The sequence below is a fragment of the Eurypyga helias genome, unplaced genomic scaffold (genome assembly GCF_000690775.1).
Source record: "Eurypyga helias isolate BGI_N326 unplaced genomic scaffold, ASM69077v1 scaffold4892, whole genome shotgun sequence".
Taxonomy (NCBI): Eukaryota; Metazoa; Chordata; class Aves; order Eurypygiformes; family Eurypygidae; genus Eurypyga; species Eurypyga helias.
Window position 1 is genome coordinate 42,404 of NW_010233988.1, and position 15,858 is coordinate 58,261.

The following is a 15,858-nucleotide window of genomic DNA, read 5'->3' on the forward strand; positions in this document are numbered from 1 at the left end:
CCTTTGGAGCTCTCACCAGCATAAAACTGAGTATTCTGACCTCCAAGTTTGCCACAGAGTTTCAACTGAAAATTAATCTGGTTTATAAGCAAATGGGTGGCATAGCAGAGGAAAAGAAAAAGAGCAGGGAACAATGCTGGCACAACATCATCTATATACCTTGTTCTAGCTGCAAACCACAAGGAAGTTTTTAAATAAGACTAATGAGTACTGTGAAAGTCACCCAATAAGGAAATTGAGAACTAACAGGACAATTATATACTAAATATCATTAATTTCTGAAAACTCTCATGTAACATGTTTGCTTGCATCATAAGGGACTAAACCATTGACCCAAAAGGATTAAGTTCAAGACATATTTGAGACATTTCTGGCAGGAGAGCCATCTAAATTTGATCAGCAATGCTAATGTACGTGGAAAATGTCTTTGCAACCCTATCTGCTGCTTTGAACATTTGAGACCATGCCGAGTTTTTAGAAAAAAAGCACACAAATTTCAAATCATGAATATCTTGGGCTCATTGAAATTGCAATTATTATAATCATGAGGAATACAGTTATATCATCAATACAGAAAGCCTACGAAACTTGTCTATAGAAGTCCCATCCCTTCCCCTGAAATGCTGTTAAATAAATGAATTTGGTACCTAGTTTATGCTCAATTGCCTGAAATTAGTATTCAAATAATAAAGGAGGGCAAAGCCACCAAAGTTCAGTGCCTCTTTTTTCCACTCAATAGTAAGAATAGGATTTGGCTGCAGCCACTGCAATCAAAACCAAATTCAAAGTCAGGTAATTTCAGGCTTCCCTCAGTTGTGCATCAATCTCTTCTTGAGACTGTTTGAAATGCAGAATACAAAATTAAGATATCAGGAAATGTATGTCCCTACATTTACTGAGGGCCTAAGATGAGGCACAGCTTACATAAACTCTTTGACCTATCTAAGCAACTGTGTAGAAACCATACTTTAGTGGTGCCTTAGGCTAGACAAAAGTTGACATCCAGTCTTTTGTAGACAAAGACCGAACTAGAAAGTTGGATTTAATATGAATAAGTAAAACCACAAGGGAACACCAATTTGGTAAACAAGTCCCTGAAAATAAATACAAAATAACACAAGCTACTACACAGTAACAGGGAGATGCTGTGATGTTTTAAACACAACAGAAACGTCAAAAAGATATTTAGCAAGGAAAGCTGATCCTTGACAGAGGAAAAGGGCTACACAAAATGTTCATGACTGACAACCACCTCCACTAGAGGGTAAGAGAGCTCCAGAATCTGCAAGTGCAGCGAACTTGCAGCAAATGCTGGATATAATTCAAATGATTGTGGTCAGTGTATTAGAGAGGGACACGGGCTGTAAACTTGTGAAAAGTACTTGTGATATTGAGTTAACAAAACATATATTGGGAAGGAAATTTAACTCTGCACAGGAGACAAAACTGAACCTGTGACAGTAACTGATTGCTTGGGATAGTTTGGTGGGTTTTGGGCATTGGTTTTGTTTTGGTTTGATTTTTTTTTTTCATTTTAAGACTTAGGAAAAAGTCATAAACAACACAGGACAGGATTCAGATACAGTAATGCCAGGACACTGCAAGAGCTATTATCTGCAGTGTGATAGATCTAAAGGGTACATAAAATGGTAAGAATGGCTCCATGGAATTTCCCTCGCTCTTCTGCTTTTTCGCATAAATGTACACGTAAATCACCTTTGGAGCGAATCTCTGCCCATTTCACACCGTTCAGAGTGCCTCTCAGGCCCAGCTATCGCTCAGGTCTGCTGGGGACAGACAGTTTGAAGGACGTAAAGCAGCAACTGAGGACTTAGCCCTGGTTGTTTTGAACAGGGCACTGGCCTGTCGCTATGCGATATTAACTTGGCTCCTATGACAACACGTTACTGACTGAAGAGGAAAAGCTGTAGAGAGAAATTATGAAATGCAACACAATCCCCAAAAGTCTAGTAGATGGTGAAAGCTTTTCCTGTGCCAGTGCACTACCCCCTCCCCTCCCAGCTCCCTCCATAATCTCATTGACTAGTCCAGGGTAGAAGGGCAGTAACTAATTGAAAATAAGGTGTCTGAAGCCTCTCTCCAGAACTTAAAATTTTCATTTATTTTTATATAGCAAAAATGAAATGTTCATGCTGTCGATATCTGAAAATAATATTCAACCACACAGGCCTTGAGTTAGCAGTCAGTTACATAAACAAATAGTAATTCGTGAGAAAGCTTCAATAAGATGCTGTGTAACACTGTACAATATAATTTCCATTTAAATATAATGCATGGGAAAAGCTTTTCTACAAGTGACACCTAATCATGAAACAGGTATATTCCCACTACCACAGTCCCTACTAACAGGTGTTTATTTGAAGACAGTGAACATTTCAGCAACCTGAATATTTTTTTGGCTAGTATGTGCAAACAGCTACAATTGTTTGAAGCACAGTGTTGGCTGCTGCCAGTACCTAAACCAGAAAACAGAGCTTTGACAACACAGGAGGCAGAGTTTGCAGAGCAGTAAATTGGAGATCAACCAGATGTGCTTCTCACAGCACTAGACAGGAGTCTGGAAATTAAATCTCATCTTTCATTTGAGGGGGTAGTATAGCATGTTTTTAAATACGCTTTGAAACACCACGTTGGCATAACAACAATATAAAACTTGTAATCTACACACCACTTTTGAAGGATTCATGAAGGAGAATTAAGGGAAGCAAGTTAATTGACAGCCTTTTAGTGCCACCTAAGTTACAAAACCCTCAGAACACATTACTGCTAATCCCACTGCAAGTGACTTGCAAGCATCCTCCCTCCTTGCAATGCCGCATAATTAAAAAATGGAAGAAAGCTACATCACACAGATATCGCCGTTCACCAGAAACTGGCACCTCCTTGATAGATTAATTTTAAAAAGTTAATAGTCAGCAAATTACTCCATACCACTACTTATAATCCATATCAAACTGGAGCAGCACCTCCCCTAGACTGTAACGGGGCAAACCTTGGTAAGTGAGAGAGATAGCATGCAGGCCAGCTGTTGACACAGCAAAATAATGATTATCCTCTTGGATTTTTCATGGTGAGACTGTGTTTGGCAGTCAGCCAAGGAGCAGCTAGGGGGACCATTTGAACAGTTTGGTCATCACATTGGAAATGCAACCACCTGATGCCCAACACTCAGTTCTCTCCCAAACAACGTGAGATTTTGGAAAAGACACAGGTCAGTTAGCAGATTTCCATTCAGATTTACTATACCATCTCTGCAAGGCGTCCTTAGGATATAGTGACTGCCTGCTTTCCTCCTCACCTTCACTGTCAGAAGGAAGCATTTTGAGACTGGTTCAGAGAAGCACTTCACAAGGTAACAAGCACATACGGTCCTTCACATGACAAGGTGCTTCCACAGCAAGAGACACCCTGGCCACTAGCAAGGCAGACCTTAATCTGAACAAGGCCAAAACGTCAGATGTTACCAAGAAGATCAGGATGGGATATTCAGACTGCTTGTCTGAGCTGGATCCTGGCCATGTAGAGCTTGCTGTGCTTTCTATGTTGAAAGTTTTCCTGACACTGCCTAGATGAGGATTTCCCAGCCTGGGCTGTGCCGCCTCTGTCCGTGGTCCTTACCCATCAAACTCCCCCTGGCAGGTGCCCAGTTCCCTATCAGACACGAGCACCTGCCCCAGCAAGAGGCCCGAGAACATCACAGGTAGCTAAAAAAGTATTTGCAGTTTGCCCGTAAGAACTGCTTCACCATTAAAAGCAGCCACAAGAACATAAGAGTTGTTCTTATTTGCCTTTGGAAGTTACTCAGTGCCAAGGGATATAAGATAATCCTGATTCTCCTGCAAAAGGAAATTCTCCCTCTAACCTACAGCTCTGACACGCCACCTGAATCAGGTCCAAACAAGATTCTTACAGGAGCCCTGACCACGAGCATACCCATTAGCTCCCTCAGACCTGAAATGCCTGCCTGTGGTTAGTCACGGACTGTCCCCTCAGCAAGTCAGGCTTCTGACGGGATCTGATACTGGTGGCATCTCCAGACAATGCGTATGCTTCGGAGATACACCCTGGTGTATGCAAGTTGGGTTGGGGTTTTCCTTGGTTGTGTGTTGGTTTTTTTGAAAGTCATTAGAAGCATACAGAAGTACATAACATACACATTGCTGCCTCTCCGCCAACTACAGGCTTCAACTGCACGTCCCATTCTCCCATTTGTACCACAACTGCCCTTCCTCATACCCAACTCATCACAGTTGCATTTTCTTTTCCTCAGTGCTATTTGTCCATTCTCAGGCTGAACTAAAATTTCTTGCTCCTAACACTTAGCATATAGCAGAAAGATAACCATCCCTAATAGCTGCATTTCACCGTAGTTTTTTGTTGCAATGAGCTAGAGAGCATCTGTGCTCACTGGCAAATGGCATTTGCCAAATTGCTGCAAGGTTTACCTATGTGTCAAAGCAGATGGAGTTAGGAGACACTTTTAGCAGGCGGTTTGTAAAACCACCACCTTTTAGAAATTGTACCTTGATTAAATTTGAGCTTTTCCCAGGAATAAAAAAGGCACATCTAAACTTGCTCAAATTATTGCCCTTTACTCCCAAGAAAATAAGTGATATTTATCACTCAATATTCTCTCCAACACATCACCTATACAAGGAACTAGTTCCAGGATAAACAAAGCACAACCAGAGCAAAGAAACACTGAACAGCATAAATATCTCATCCCGAAGAGGAGATATTTATGCAGCAAAACCAACAAATCATTACCACAGTTTTCTAGCACTGCAACAACTCCACATCACTGATTCTCCTTAACTACCCATTTTACTAATTTTTCTAAATCTTTTCACTACTCTAATGGAAATTTTACACAAATGCACAATTAAGTTCTTTTGGAAAGGATAAAAATCGAAATAGCTCAGCTAAGAATAGAACTGAATGCCACATGTGAGCCAGGAACAAAATGTAATCATGGGACTTTATAGGAACATTTAGGTCAGGCATCCTCAACTTGACTCATCACACCAAGCAGCTTAAAACTTCACAGCCACCAAGCAGGGAATCACTTTGTTCATACAGATCAAAATGGTGTATCACTACCTAACAAGAGCACAATAAAGGTTTGCTTCTTGGGGTGAAAACAGTGCTGTCAGCATTTGCTGTCTGAATGTAACAAGTATTTTGTTCCTCTGCCTGTTAAAATGCAACTAATACTAGCATTTTCTTTCAAAAGCAAGGGAAACATCCAAATCTGTTTGCTTACTTTCTACACACAAGAGAACAGTAAACTGACAATCTACTCATGAATTATTGCCAATGAAGCATTTTCTTGCAAAGTCTACTATTCACCACTTTGGGGCCTGGGAGAATGGGGAGGAGGGCTAAATATTATAGTCTCATTTGCTTAACCAAACTTTGCAGTTAGTGTACATGCGGAGCAGCAGAGCTCAGTGCCGTCTCCAGCCATAAGGCAAGCTTGGTATCTTTTAATCTTAAGCAGACACAGGTGTCAGCTTAATGCCACATATTTTAAAGCTTTTGGCTATAAAGAAACGTACTTTTTAAAAAGCAAAATGACAGAATGCTAGCAATTTCAGGGGGAAAAAAACCCAAATCAATTCCTTAAAAGCTCTAAGGACATCAAACAGTGCACAGGTGTTGTGTAGAGCAGCATCAGGCAACATGCAGGCACCTTAATAAAGGCAACTGTCAACAATACAAGAAAGAACCAGCTTGGAAGCCCTCAAGTAAATAAGTTACTCCAGAGAGTATGAGCTTGGGTACTCTTCTGCCCCATTGGCATAACTAAATTAATGACCAAATAACAACTCATAACCATCAATAACTCACTTCAGAAGTTCAGCAAAATCATTTGCTAGGAATTAAGCCTGATCATACTAAGGAAGGCAGCCTAAATTCATGAACTAGAACTACTAACGCTTAGTAACTAGAAGAGAAAACAAGATTGGGACTAACATATACATGATATGAGAAATATTCAGGACTTCTCACCTATAGCAACACAGATTTTCACTTCCGAGCTGTATGCTGAAAATCAGGAGATTTGCAGCACAGGTAAATAATGCATTTGTACACGCAGAAATGCTTTTTGAAAATGAAGGACATTCTTCTCTATGTCATTTGAGGAGAAGAGGTACAAAATCAGTTCTTTATGGCTGTGTTACAATGCCTGTTGGGTGTTTTTAAAGGTTTCTGGTATGCAGAACTATGCCTGGTGAATATAGCTCCAGTGGTATGAACGAAACAAGACCAAAGCCTTGCTCCCTGCTCTTGCCTTTTTTTGTCACTTCCTGATAATTTAGTACATAAGTAACAGGACAATAGGTCTCATCTTTCTAGGCAGCTCCTGACAGGCAAAACCTCTGTCCCTCTACTCCAATTCTCTATCTCTGAGCATCCTGCCTGCCTTTCTGCATCTCAAACCAAGCAGATTATTTCATTTCATCTTTCACCTGGTTAAAGTTAGACAAAAAATTTCTCTCCTTTCTCGTTTAAAGAAAATTATTTTTTCAGTCTTTTATTTTTTTGTCTTTGATGAAGTTTCAAGGGAGATACTTTTAGTTCTTGTCTCAAAATACTACTATTAACAATAATGATAGTAATAAATAATTAAACAAAACAGGAAAAAAGGAAGGAAAAGAAAATGACACAACTGCTCACCACCTGCCAGCTGGCACTCAGCCAATCCCCGAGCAGCGATTTTCCCTCCCGGCCAACTCCCCCATCTAATACACTGAGCATGACATTTGATGTCAGTCTGCATCAGCTACCTGGGCTGTGTCCCCTCCCAGCTCCTTGTAGAGAAGCAGCTGGGAACACAGGTACAGTATCAGAAACTGAAAAAGTCCTTGACTTGGTATAGACATTCCTTCGTAACAACTAAAAACGTTATCAATATTCTTAGCACAAATCCAAAACACAGCCTCACAAAAATCCAAAACACAGTAGCTACTGTGAAGAGAATTAACTCTATCCCAACTAAAACCAGCACAGAGGTGCTGTGTGGTTTCATGCATCAATTATTTGTATTGTGCTGAAGATGGTGCGTGTCAAATGACAGGAAGGACAAATGACCTGGCATAAATTTAACCTATATAGTGTGAAGTTTACTTGGGTACGCAGGGCTAGTTAAGGATGCTAACCTGATACCACAGGACACTGAAGCTGGCCTTTCACCTACTTAACAATGTACTTCTCATTTGTACCATCAGGAAGAAATTAATGTGTAGTTATACTCTTACCCATCCCTGAATCTTTCTTAGTGCCGTCGGATATGATATCCACATGATCGCTGTCTACATCGTAACTGAAGAAGTCATTCAAATAAGTCTTCGATCTTTGGCCACCAAACACGTATAAGCAGCGATTTTTCTAGAATGGGAAAAAAAGTTATGTCTTTACAAAGCTCAAAAAAAGTATGTTGGCCAACTGTGACCACTAACAGAAACATCCAGTGAATCAGGGTAACAGATATGTTTTTTCTAAGTTTAAAATCATGCCTTAACCAAAATAAGACTGACGGACATGATAGTAAGTTTTTACAGAGAAGAATTATGCAGAACAGTGTATTATTCTCAAACTCAGAGTTCCTGATTGGATTCTTGATCTTCTTAATTCTTGAATATATGATTCCTCTGTTTCAAGAACTAGACCATTACAGGCTCACAGCTTCTCCACCCCAAAACCCCACTTATTAATGCAATTTTAAGGAGTTTTTCAATCATCTATATGAGGACACAAAACTGGATCCAACAGAGTTTTGGCTCAAGAATGACCAGGCCGATTTCACATAGTTAACTACTGTAGTACTGCCTGATCAAGCTGTAACCTCAGAACATAAAAACAGCAATTAATTATTCCAAGCCCACTATTAACGAATTCACAATCTCCATGTCTAAAACCCATTAGATCAAAACTTTACTATTAAAAAAAAGCCCAAAAAGAAACAAACAGGAACAAATACGGACTGTAAGAGAAAACATCCAGATACCAGCACATTACTAAACTCAGAACAGGCAAATGGCAAGCAGCAAGCCAAGAATAACAGGTTTATTATTTCTTTCAAGTTTGCCAAGTGGAAAGTCTGTAAGAGGCAGGTTATTTTTCTTTCAAATGGCAGCAAAGGACCTAAACTTCCATGACCTGTGCTTACAGAAACCTGTATTCTTACCTTTTTAAGTATGTTTCCACAGTAAATTTTGGTACCTGCACAGTGTTTTGTGGCAAAATGTTTTGGACTAGATTTTGCCATTCAGAACAAAAAATTGAAAGTTCTGAAAGCAGAGCATTTGTCATAAAATTTTTCATCTTTCATTTGAAAGGAAAAGAAAAATAAACTCAGTAAATTGTTCAAATGGATCAGTTTCCAACTGGTGGTATCAATACACACTTGAATGCCACATAATAATTTTAATACTCCTCCTCCTCACCCCCAAGTCAGAGTTTAATGTCAGCAAACCACCCCACAGTTCCCATGATCACTTAAGCAAACATGTGGTTACTGGAAAGGGAACAGAAGATTTTTTTTTAATACCCAATACTAAATGAAGCACTACACAGTCCTCTACCTCAATCCCTCTGCCTTTCCAACAGGCTCTGGATGAAGTACCCATGGCAGCTGTGCCCCACTGTTAACAGCTGCTCAAGACAACAGCCAGCAGCTGGGTGCTCAGCACAGAGGAATGTGAGGCCTGTGCATCTCGATACACACCCTGTAAGCCTCTGCACTACCCCAAGTTTACCACTCCAGTAACTACGTAGGGTATTTACTAAACCAGAAGACTTGAAGTTGCTCTACCAACTTTAAAAGATCAAAGAGAACCGTAGCTTTTGGGTCTGTTTACCATTATTCAATTAAAATCAACTATTTAAAATTCACCCTGCTTTTTACTTGAAATTTTATTCAGTAATAAAAGCTCCAAAGACTTGAATTAATACCACCTGCACTTACCAAAGAAGCATCAGAATGTCAGCAAATGTAAAATCAAGTGAGATAACACACTGCTTGGGAGATTAAAGGGCTTTGAACTTGACCAAAAAAAAAAATCAAAACCAGATGTTCTCCTTAAAGGCAGATATCACGAATCAAAGTATGGTGTGGATACTTACCGAATGGAACAACATACAGTGTCCTATTCGGGATTGGATATCCTCAGGTCCAGCATTACAGGAATCCTCTCTCAAAAGTTTCCATGTCTGACACTGGCAGTCAAAAGCAAACAATCCACTGAACTGCGGCTCACTGGCTCTGCTGTCATCAACACTGCCGTTGCAGGTCAGAATTCTGCCTCCAAAGGTATATATCATGTGTTTTTCAGAATCCATACACATCTGTAAGAATGAGACAATTCATTTTAAGCCAGCACATTAAGACTTGAACAATCTAAGATGCAAGATTAAACATCCCTCCTCTGTAAGTGATACCTAGTGAGTACTCTAGACATCTCCTGAGTCTCTAATGAACAGAACACACGTCTTCACTGTTGACAGGTATTAACCTCTAAAAACAGTTCCTTTATTTTAAAAGTGAGTCTAATTTCAACTATTCAACAAGCAAAAAGAAAAGACTACATGCACCCTTCATCATCTAAAAAACCCTTGCCTCTAGCTGCTGATTTTAGGGAAAAACATTTTAGTCTTTCACTGGGATCTGTAGCCAATTCTGCCAGTTAAGAGAATATTAGGTATCAGGAAGAAATTCTTCACGGAGCAGGTGGGGAGGCACTGGGACAAGTTGCCCAGAGAAGCTGTGGATGCCCCATCCCTGGAAGTGTCCAAGGCCAGGCTGGATGAGGCTTGGAGCAACCTGGTCTAGTGCAAGGTGTCCCTGCCCATGGCAGGGGGGTTGGAACTGGATGGTCTTTAAGGTCCCTTCCAACCCTAACCATTCTGTGATTCTATGATATTGCCACTGACAATGGCTATGCAAGGGAAAAATTCAAAATCACTGTACTGATCACCACTCAACCCATCCAACACCAGCCTGCAATCTGTTACTCAGATTCCATTCCAAGTATATATATTTACTGTTATCCCCATTACTTCAACATAAAGTAGGGCTGTAGCCTGGCCAATGATTTTTGATGAGACTGCCGCAGAAATACGTTCATCCATAAACTCTGAATTCAGCTTATGGCATAGAAGAGATTCACTGCAGTACAAATCAAACAAAACTCCCTGACTCCAGGTGATGTTTTCACACACGAAGCAACACAGTTACAAAACACCAGAGGGAAAAAAAAAAACCAACCAGCACGATTACAGTAAGATAGAGATGCTACTCAGCAAAGCCTACACAAAACACTTCTAGTGCAGCACATTTTTGTGAAGGTTGAACAAAAACCGCTATCGCAGTAGGTACTGAGGGAGAGAAGAGGAAGAGCTGCAGATTGATAAAGAATTCAGGGAGGACATTCCTTCCTAAGAGACAGCAGGGGGAAAAAAAGAAACAATTTAGAAGCAGGCAAACAAGGTACACCCAGAGTAGTCTTGCCAGCTGACAATTTACTTTTGCATTCTCCCCAACACCTGGGAGACTGGTATTCGTTATTAATAGAACAGAAAGACTGATTGGCTTTTGTTCTGCAGACAACACGTATCTTTAATTTTCGGTGTCAGCAGAAACGTGTATTGCGCTGGCAGAAAGCAGCTTTGGTTACAAAACAGTACCAATAAAAGCAGTTCTTGGGCCGCTTTACAAATGAGTTCTGATGTGCTGTTTCTTGACCACGCTTTATAAAAATCAATTAAACAAAACACCTTTTCCAAGTACACAAAAGCCATTAAAGACACAGTGTAAGTAAAAAAGTATTCAGTTTGAATACATGGTCAGGTGTGGCTTTTTAAAAGATTAGAAGCCACTCCACTAAAGTGTTTCAAACTCTACAAAACAAGCACATTATACAGATTTCCAAAGACAACTAATTTTGAAAGAACCCTGAGCCTGTTGGCCTCATTTCATCGCCTTGCATATCGTATTCTTCCAAAGGTACCATGCACAGCTTGGCGAGTTGCTCCCCAGCGCCCTCTGAGTAGGCAGATCTGCAAACCCAGCTCTACAACACTGATTAAAAACAGATGAACTGTGCTTTGAGATTTAATAAAACATGTCTTAATAAAATGAATTAGTTTGCAAAGGTTTTCACAGTTCTTCTGACTCGCTTTGATTACAGTACCAGTAGTCAGTGGCATGAGACAAAATTCTGTAAGAATTTAAGTGAGTGCAGATCGCAGCCTCTCTCCCCACTGCTGTGTTACCTGGCACAGCGCTTCCAAATCGCAGGAGTCTGCGACCACAACAAATTCACCAACACCGAAAACCTGCCGTAAGAGCATCATTGGGGCTGACCTGATGATCGAACACCAGCTTTGGACCTCCATCCGCTGCAGTGTCTTCGCTCAGTAACATCCATGTGTTTGTGTCAATGTCATAGCGATAGAAATCACTTTTCAGAGATTTGCTGTTCCTCACGGAGGAATCCAGATAGCGTCCCAGCGTGTAGATCTGCCTTCGCTGAATGTCAATGCACATCTTGTGACAAGATCTGGCACTAGGACCACTCTAATAAAGGAAATGCATACAAAAATAAGGAGAACAGTAGATTTAATAATGCTCCAGGTGGGTCATTGCACACTCACTGAAGACAAGTAGGTACTATCAGCAACTGGGAATCCTTCAAGAAAATGAAAAAATGTGCTTGTAATTAGACAAATACAAGATTAATACAGAAATATTTACATAACAGGACATTCCATAACTTTTGTGGTTTAAAAAGTCACCAGTAAAAACCTTAACACATTCTTTATAACAAACATGACTTGAGGCCTTCTAAGCTTCCTTAGAAAACAGACAGTTTCTTCCAGAGGTGATTCTCAGAAGCATGTGAAAGCTACTTGATCTTTTAAAATAACAGAAGTTGATGCACATGAGAGGCAAATTAAGATGTCACAGCCTATAAATAACTACCTAGGAAGAAGATTAAGAAGTGCTCTATTACAAGAGCCTGTATTTTATTAATAGGCTGTTTTCCAACAGATCATAAGCAGACACTCCCACAAGCAATCATATCCCATAATGGCTCTTTGAAGGTAACAAAAGCACTCCCTTGTCCTTCACAAACAGATATGGCCATTCCAGCCTCCAACAAGGAAGTTTCCCACAGTAAGCAATAATGCCGTGAGTTATGATCCTCAAAAGAAACACGGAGGCACACTGTCAAATTATAAAGTGCTTATCCACCCCGGAGTGCTCAACTTAAAATTATGAGTAATTTATTTGATGACATTATGATGATGCTAGGCAGTAACTGGGCAATATCCTTTCTGCTTCCCAGCTGTCATTTTTAGAGCCTTTGTACGCTCATCTTGAAGCATGAGTGATATTTCTGTAATCCAAAATACTGGTAATCAAGATGTGCAAAGCCTTACTTTCAAAAGATCAGACAAATGAAAAAAACCATGACACCGTACTTATATATAAATTCTAGAGTTTATTTGGCCATAGTTAGTAATATTTTGGCATTTCATAAATGAGGATGCCAAAACAAGACTAGCTAGGTAACTTGGACTCTGGAAACCAACATGAAAACTGATTAAGATTTCAAGCGGCAAAGGTAAAATGTACACAAGACTGAAGTATGAAAGAAAAAGTCTATTAGAAACAAAATCTAGTGAAAAATCAGAATTATGCAATTAGCTAAAGATGTAATGTAAATCACTATTTGTTAGAAGACTTATATTAGGAATGCAACACCAAACAAACAGCACGATATTTGCTCCATGCACTTCCCAAATACCGCCTTCACAAAAAACCACAACTTTGTAACTGTATCATTTAACATAAAAAATTATACTGAAATTACTGAAACTTAAAATACGCTGACGGAATACATTCCACTAAGATAAAATATGAAAGGGAACATCACAGTTTTTTAGTCAAAACTTTACTATTCATGTTACAGAACTCAATTTCTCGATTAAAGAAGCGTTAGAGAAAACCATTAACACCTCTTCAGATTGTCATTTGAGTTTGAACTGAATTGTTCATACTGTGTAAATATGAAGCATTATGTCGGCAATCATTACAGCTTTGAGGATTAGTTACTTCATGGTAATTAAGATATTTTGTGAAGAAAACACCAGCGTAAAACCCTGAAATGCAGCCTAAGTTCATTCATTGCCTTTGGTTACACAGAAGCAGCTGATGGCAAAGGCAGCAACGTACTTCACATGTTTCTAGAAAACACAAAATACCACCTTCCACAGGACCCTGGTCCAAACACAAGGGGTAGGTTCTTTGCATGTAAAGCACTGATTTGTGTATTGACAAAGGTTGCCCCGATTCACAAGAAAGTAACCCCAGTAGACAAAACCCACCTCTAGTTATGCTGCCGGGACGCTTATGGATATGCCAAAGACCACGTATCTACCTTGGCACAGCTCCCACATACATGAAACATCAAGACCTACCTGTGCACCCTGACTCTCCTCTCTTTGTTAGATCACTGCTGTTTTTTAATTGAACATGCCGATTTAAGTGCCTTCCCTGACTCTCGCACCTCTGTATGTTCCATAGGCTAAAGTAAATCCTACCAAATTTGCTCAAATAATGTCTTTGGCATGTTCAGGAATAAATCGCCAATTCGGCAGTTACCAGACCTGCCCTGCCTTGAAGAACTGCACTGCCAACTGAAATTTGTCTGAGCTGAGACACTCAGCACCTACAATACCAGTTGCGAGCCAGTGCTATCAACAGCACTGGTACTGCACCCACTGAGTATACAACATACACATTTCAACACCTAAGACTACGTTAAAATAGTAAAATACAGGAAAAATCTATTCTTTCTTGAATTATGTGTTGGTTATGCATTACACAGTAGTATCTGCCTCTTTAAAAGGCTACTGAAGGTTTGAAGTTTGATAATTTCATCTATACAGGCACTTCATCACCTCAAGTTCATATAAGGGCTTCAATTCCACCAACCTGCCAAGCCTGCCACAGCATGAACTGTCCCTTGTAACAATGGAAAATGCACTTAATTCATAGTCTTTTCTCAAAAAAAAGTGGAGTTACTCCTGCATGCCACTTATAACATGGAACCTGCCAAAGGCTTCCAGTTTGGTCTACGTGGACTACCATCTCTACCTGGACTTGTGCAAAGCATCTGACCCTGTCCTGCACAACATCCTTGTCTCTAAATTGGAGTCTCTAAATTGGACAGATGGACCACTCATCGGATAAGGAATTGGCTGGATGGTCACCAGGGAGGTGAAAGCCCTAAGTCATTTAAAAAGACACCAGTAAAAACCTTAACACATTCTTTACAACAAACTTATGACTTGAGGCCTTTTTTTAAGTTTCCTTAGAAAACAGACCGTTTCTTCCAGAGGTGATTCTCAGAAGCCTGTGAGAATGTCGTAAGTCTGTGTTCACTTGAGAGCTACTCAATTTGGCTGTGGAAGTCCTATATACCTCAACAGGGGACACAAAGTCCATTTACAAAGACAGAAATGGGCAGACACTGAAAATGCATAAAACACTTCAAGGCACACGTGGCTAAGTGAATCAAGAGTGGGCGGTTGCGAATGTTCATCCAGAGATGCGTACTTCACGCGGTTACAATAGCGAGCCCGTTGTTCAGACGAAGAACGCGCTGCCACAACTTGTCATGGAGAAAGTGACCAACCGAATTCAAATGGGAAAGTTTGATTCCAGAAGCGTTCAAAGAACTTAAACCCTTATAAGCAACAAGTGAGAAAAATCTACCATAATAGACATGGCTCTTGAACCTACAGCTGAAGAGATCACATGGTTAGAGAGCAGATGAACCACCTTTTGTCCTCTTTCTGCCAGGATGTAGGCTGGACAACCCATGAGTTGTAGTTGCTACTCCTCTAACCATACTAACTGCCATTCCCAAGCATATCTGCAGCTAACAAAGACAGTTTCAGCTGTACACTACAAGACAAGATTAAAGAAGCCCAAGTCTTCTTGAACAGAGCAGAAGGCAAATAACAGTTTTGACCAGTTTGCAATCATCTGCTCCTGTGGTTATTTGAAGTCACAACAAAACAGTGCATGACTTCTCATTGAATACTTGCTCTTTAGATCTAGTTTTACTGAACCGCCCTCAAAGTTGATAGTATGTAGGATCCATATTTTTGCAGATGAAGCTTCAAGAACTGACATTTAGTAGAGATATTACTGCCTGAACAGAGCACATCTTAGTTAAAACAGGCTCCAGAAAACACATCCAGCAACAGCGCCCAAATGATGTGAACAAACACTGGCTTTGGGGATTCTTTCCAGTTCTCATCAGGAAGCTCCTGGCACACACACTGCAGAAACCACACGTGAAAGATGCTTGTGACTAGGCTAAGTTGTTATTCAAATGGCAAGCAATGTGTTACGCTGCTTTGGCCAGTCCCTCCGCTTATGCCAAGGCTGTGATGGCAACAGTAAGGCATTAGCATATCACATTTCTAACCTACAGGACATCAAACAATACCGAAGATTACTGAGCATGGGCACTGTTCGGTTTCTGTGGAACTCAGTAAGTGCCCACACAAAGCTAAGACTAACCCGAACAAAATGGCTCTCTGCCACCCAGCACCACTATGCAATTAGCACAGTATAATAACAGCTAAGACAGATTAAACAGTATGTGCCATGGCCCCATTTTAAAGTGCTACAAAATGCCAAGCTTCTCTGCCCTGCTCTAATATCCTTCCCCAAATGGGTTGGTCCTGATGCAACTCCTCCGGCCTCTCAAACACAGATAAATGCCCTGGTGAAGGTGGGATGGTAGGGAAAGG

At 40.4% G+C, this 15,858-nt stretch overlaps 1 protein-coding gene across 1 annotated transcript in view; it reads right to left on the reverse strand.

Moving 5' to 3' along the window:
* MKLN1 (muskelin 1, intracellular mediator containing kelch motifs) overlaps positions 1–15,858 on the reverse strand; it is a gene marked incomplete at its 5' end in the record, with an annotated part of 83,817 nt that overhangs the window by 17,668 nt on the left and 50,291 nt on the right. Inside the window, 3 exons of the mRNA XM_010161883.1 lie at positions 7,284–7,413; positions 9,151–9,372; positions 11,390–11,602. Coding sequence (XP_010160185.1) covers positions 7,284–7,413; positions 9,151–9,372; positions 11,390–11,602 — 565 coding nt within the window. The remainder of the gene's footprint in view (positions 1–7,283; positions 7,414–9,150; positions 9,373–11,389; positions 11,603–15,858) is intronic.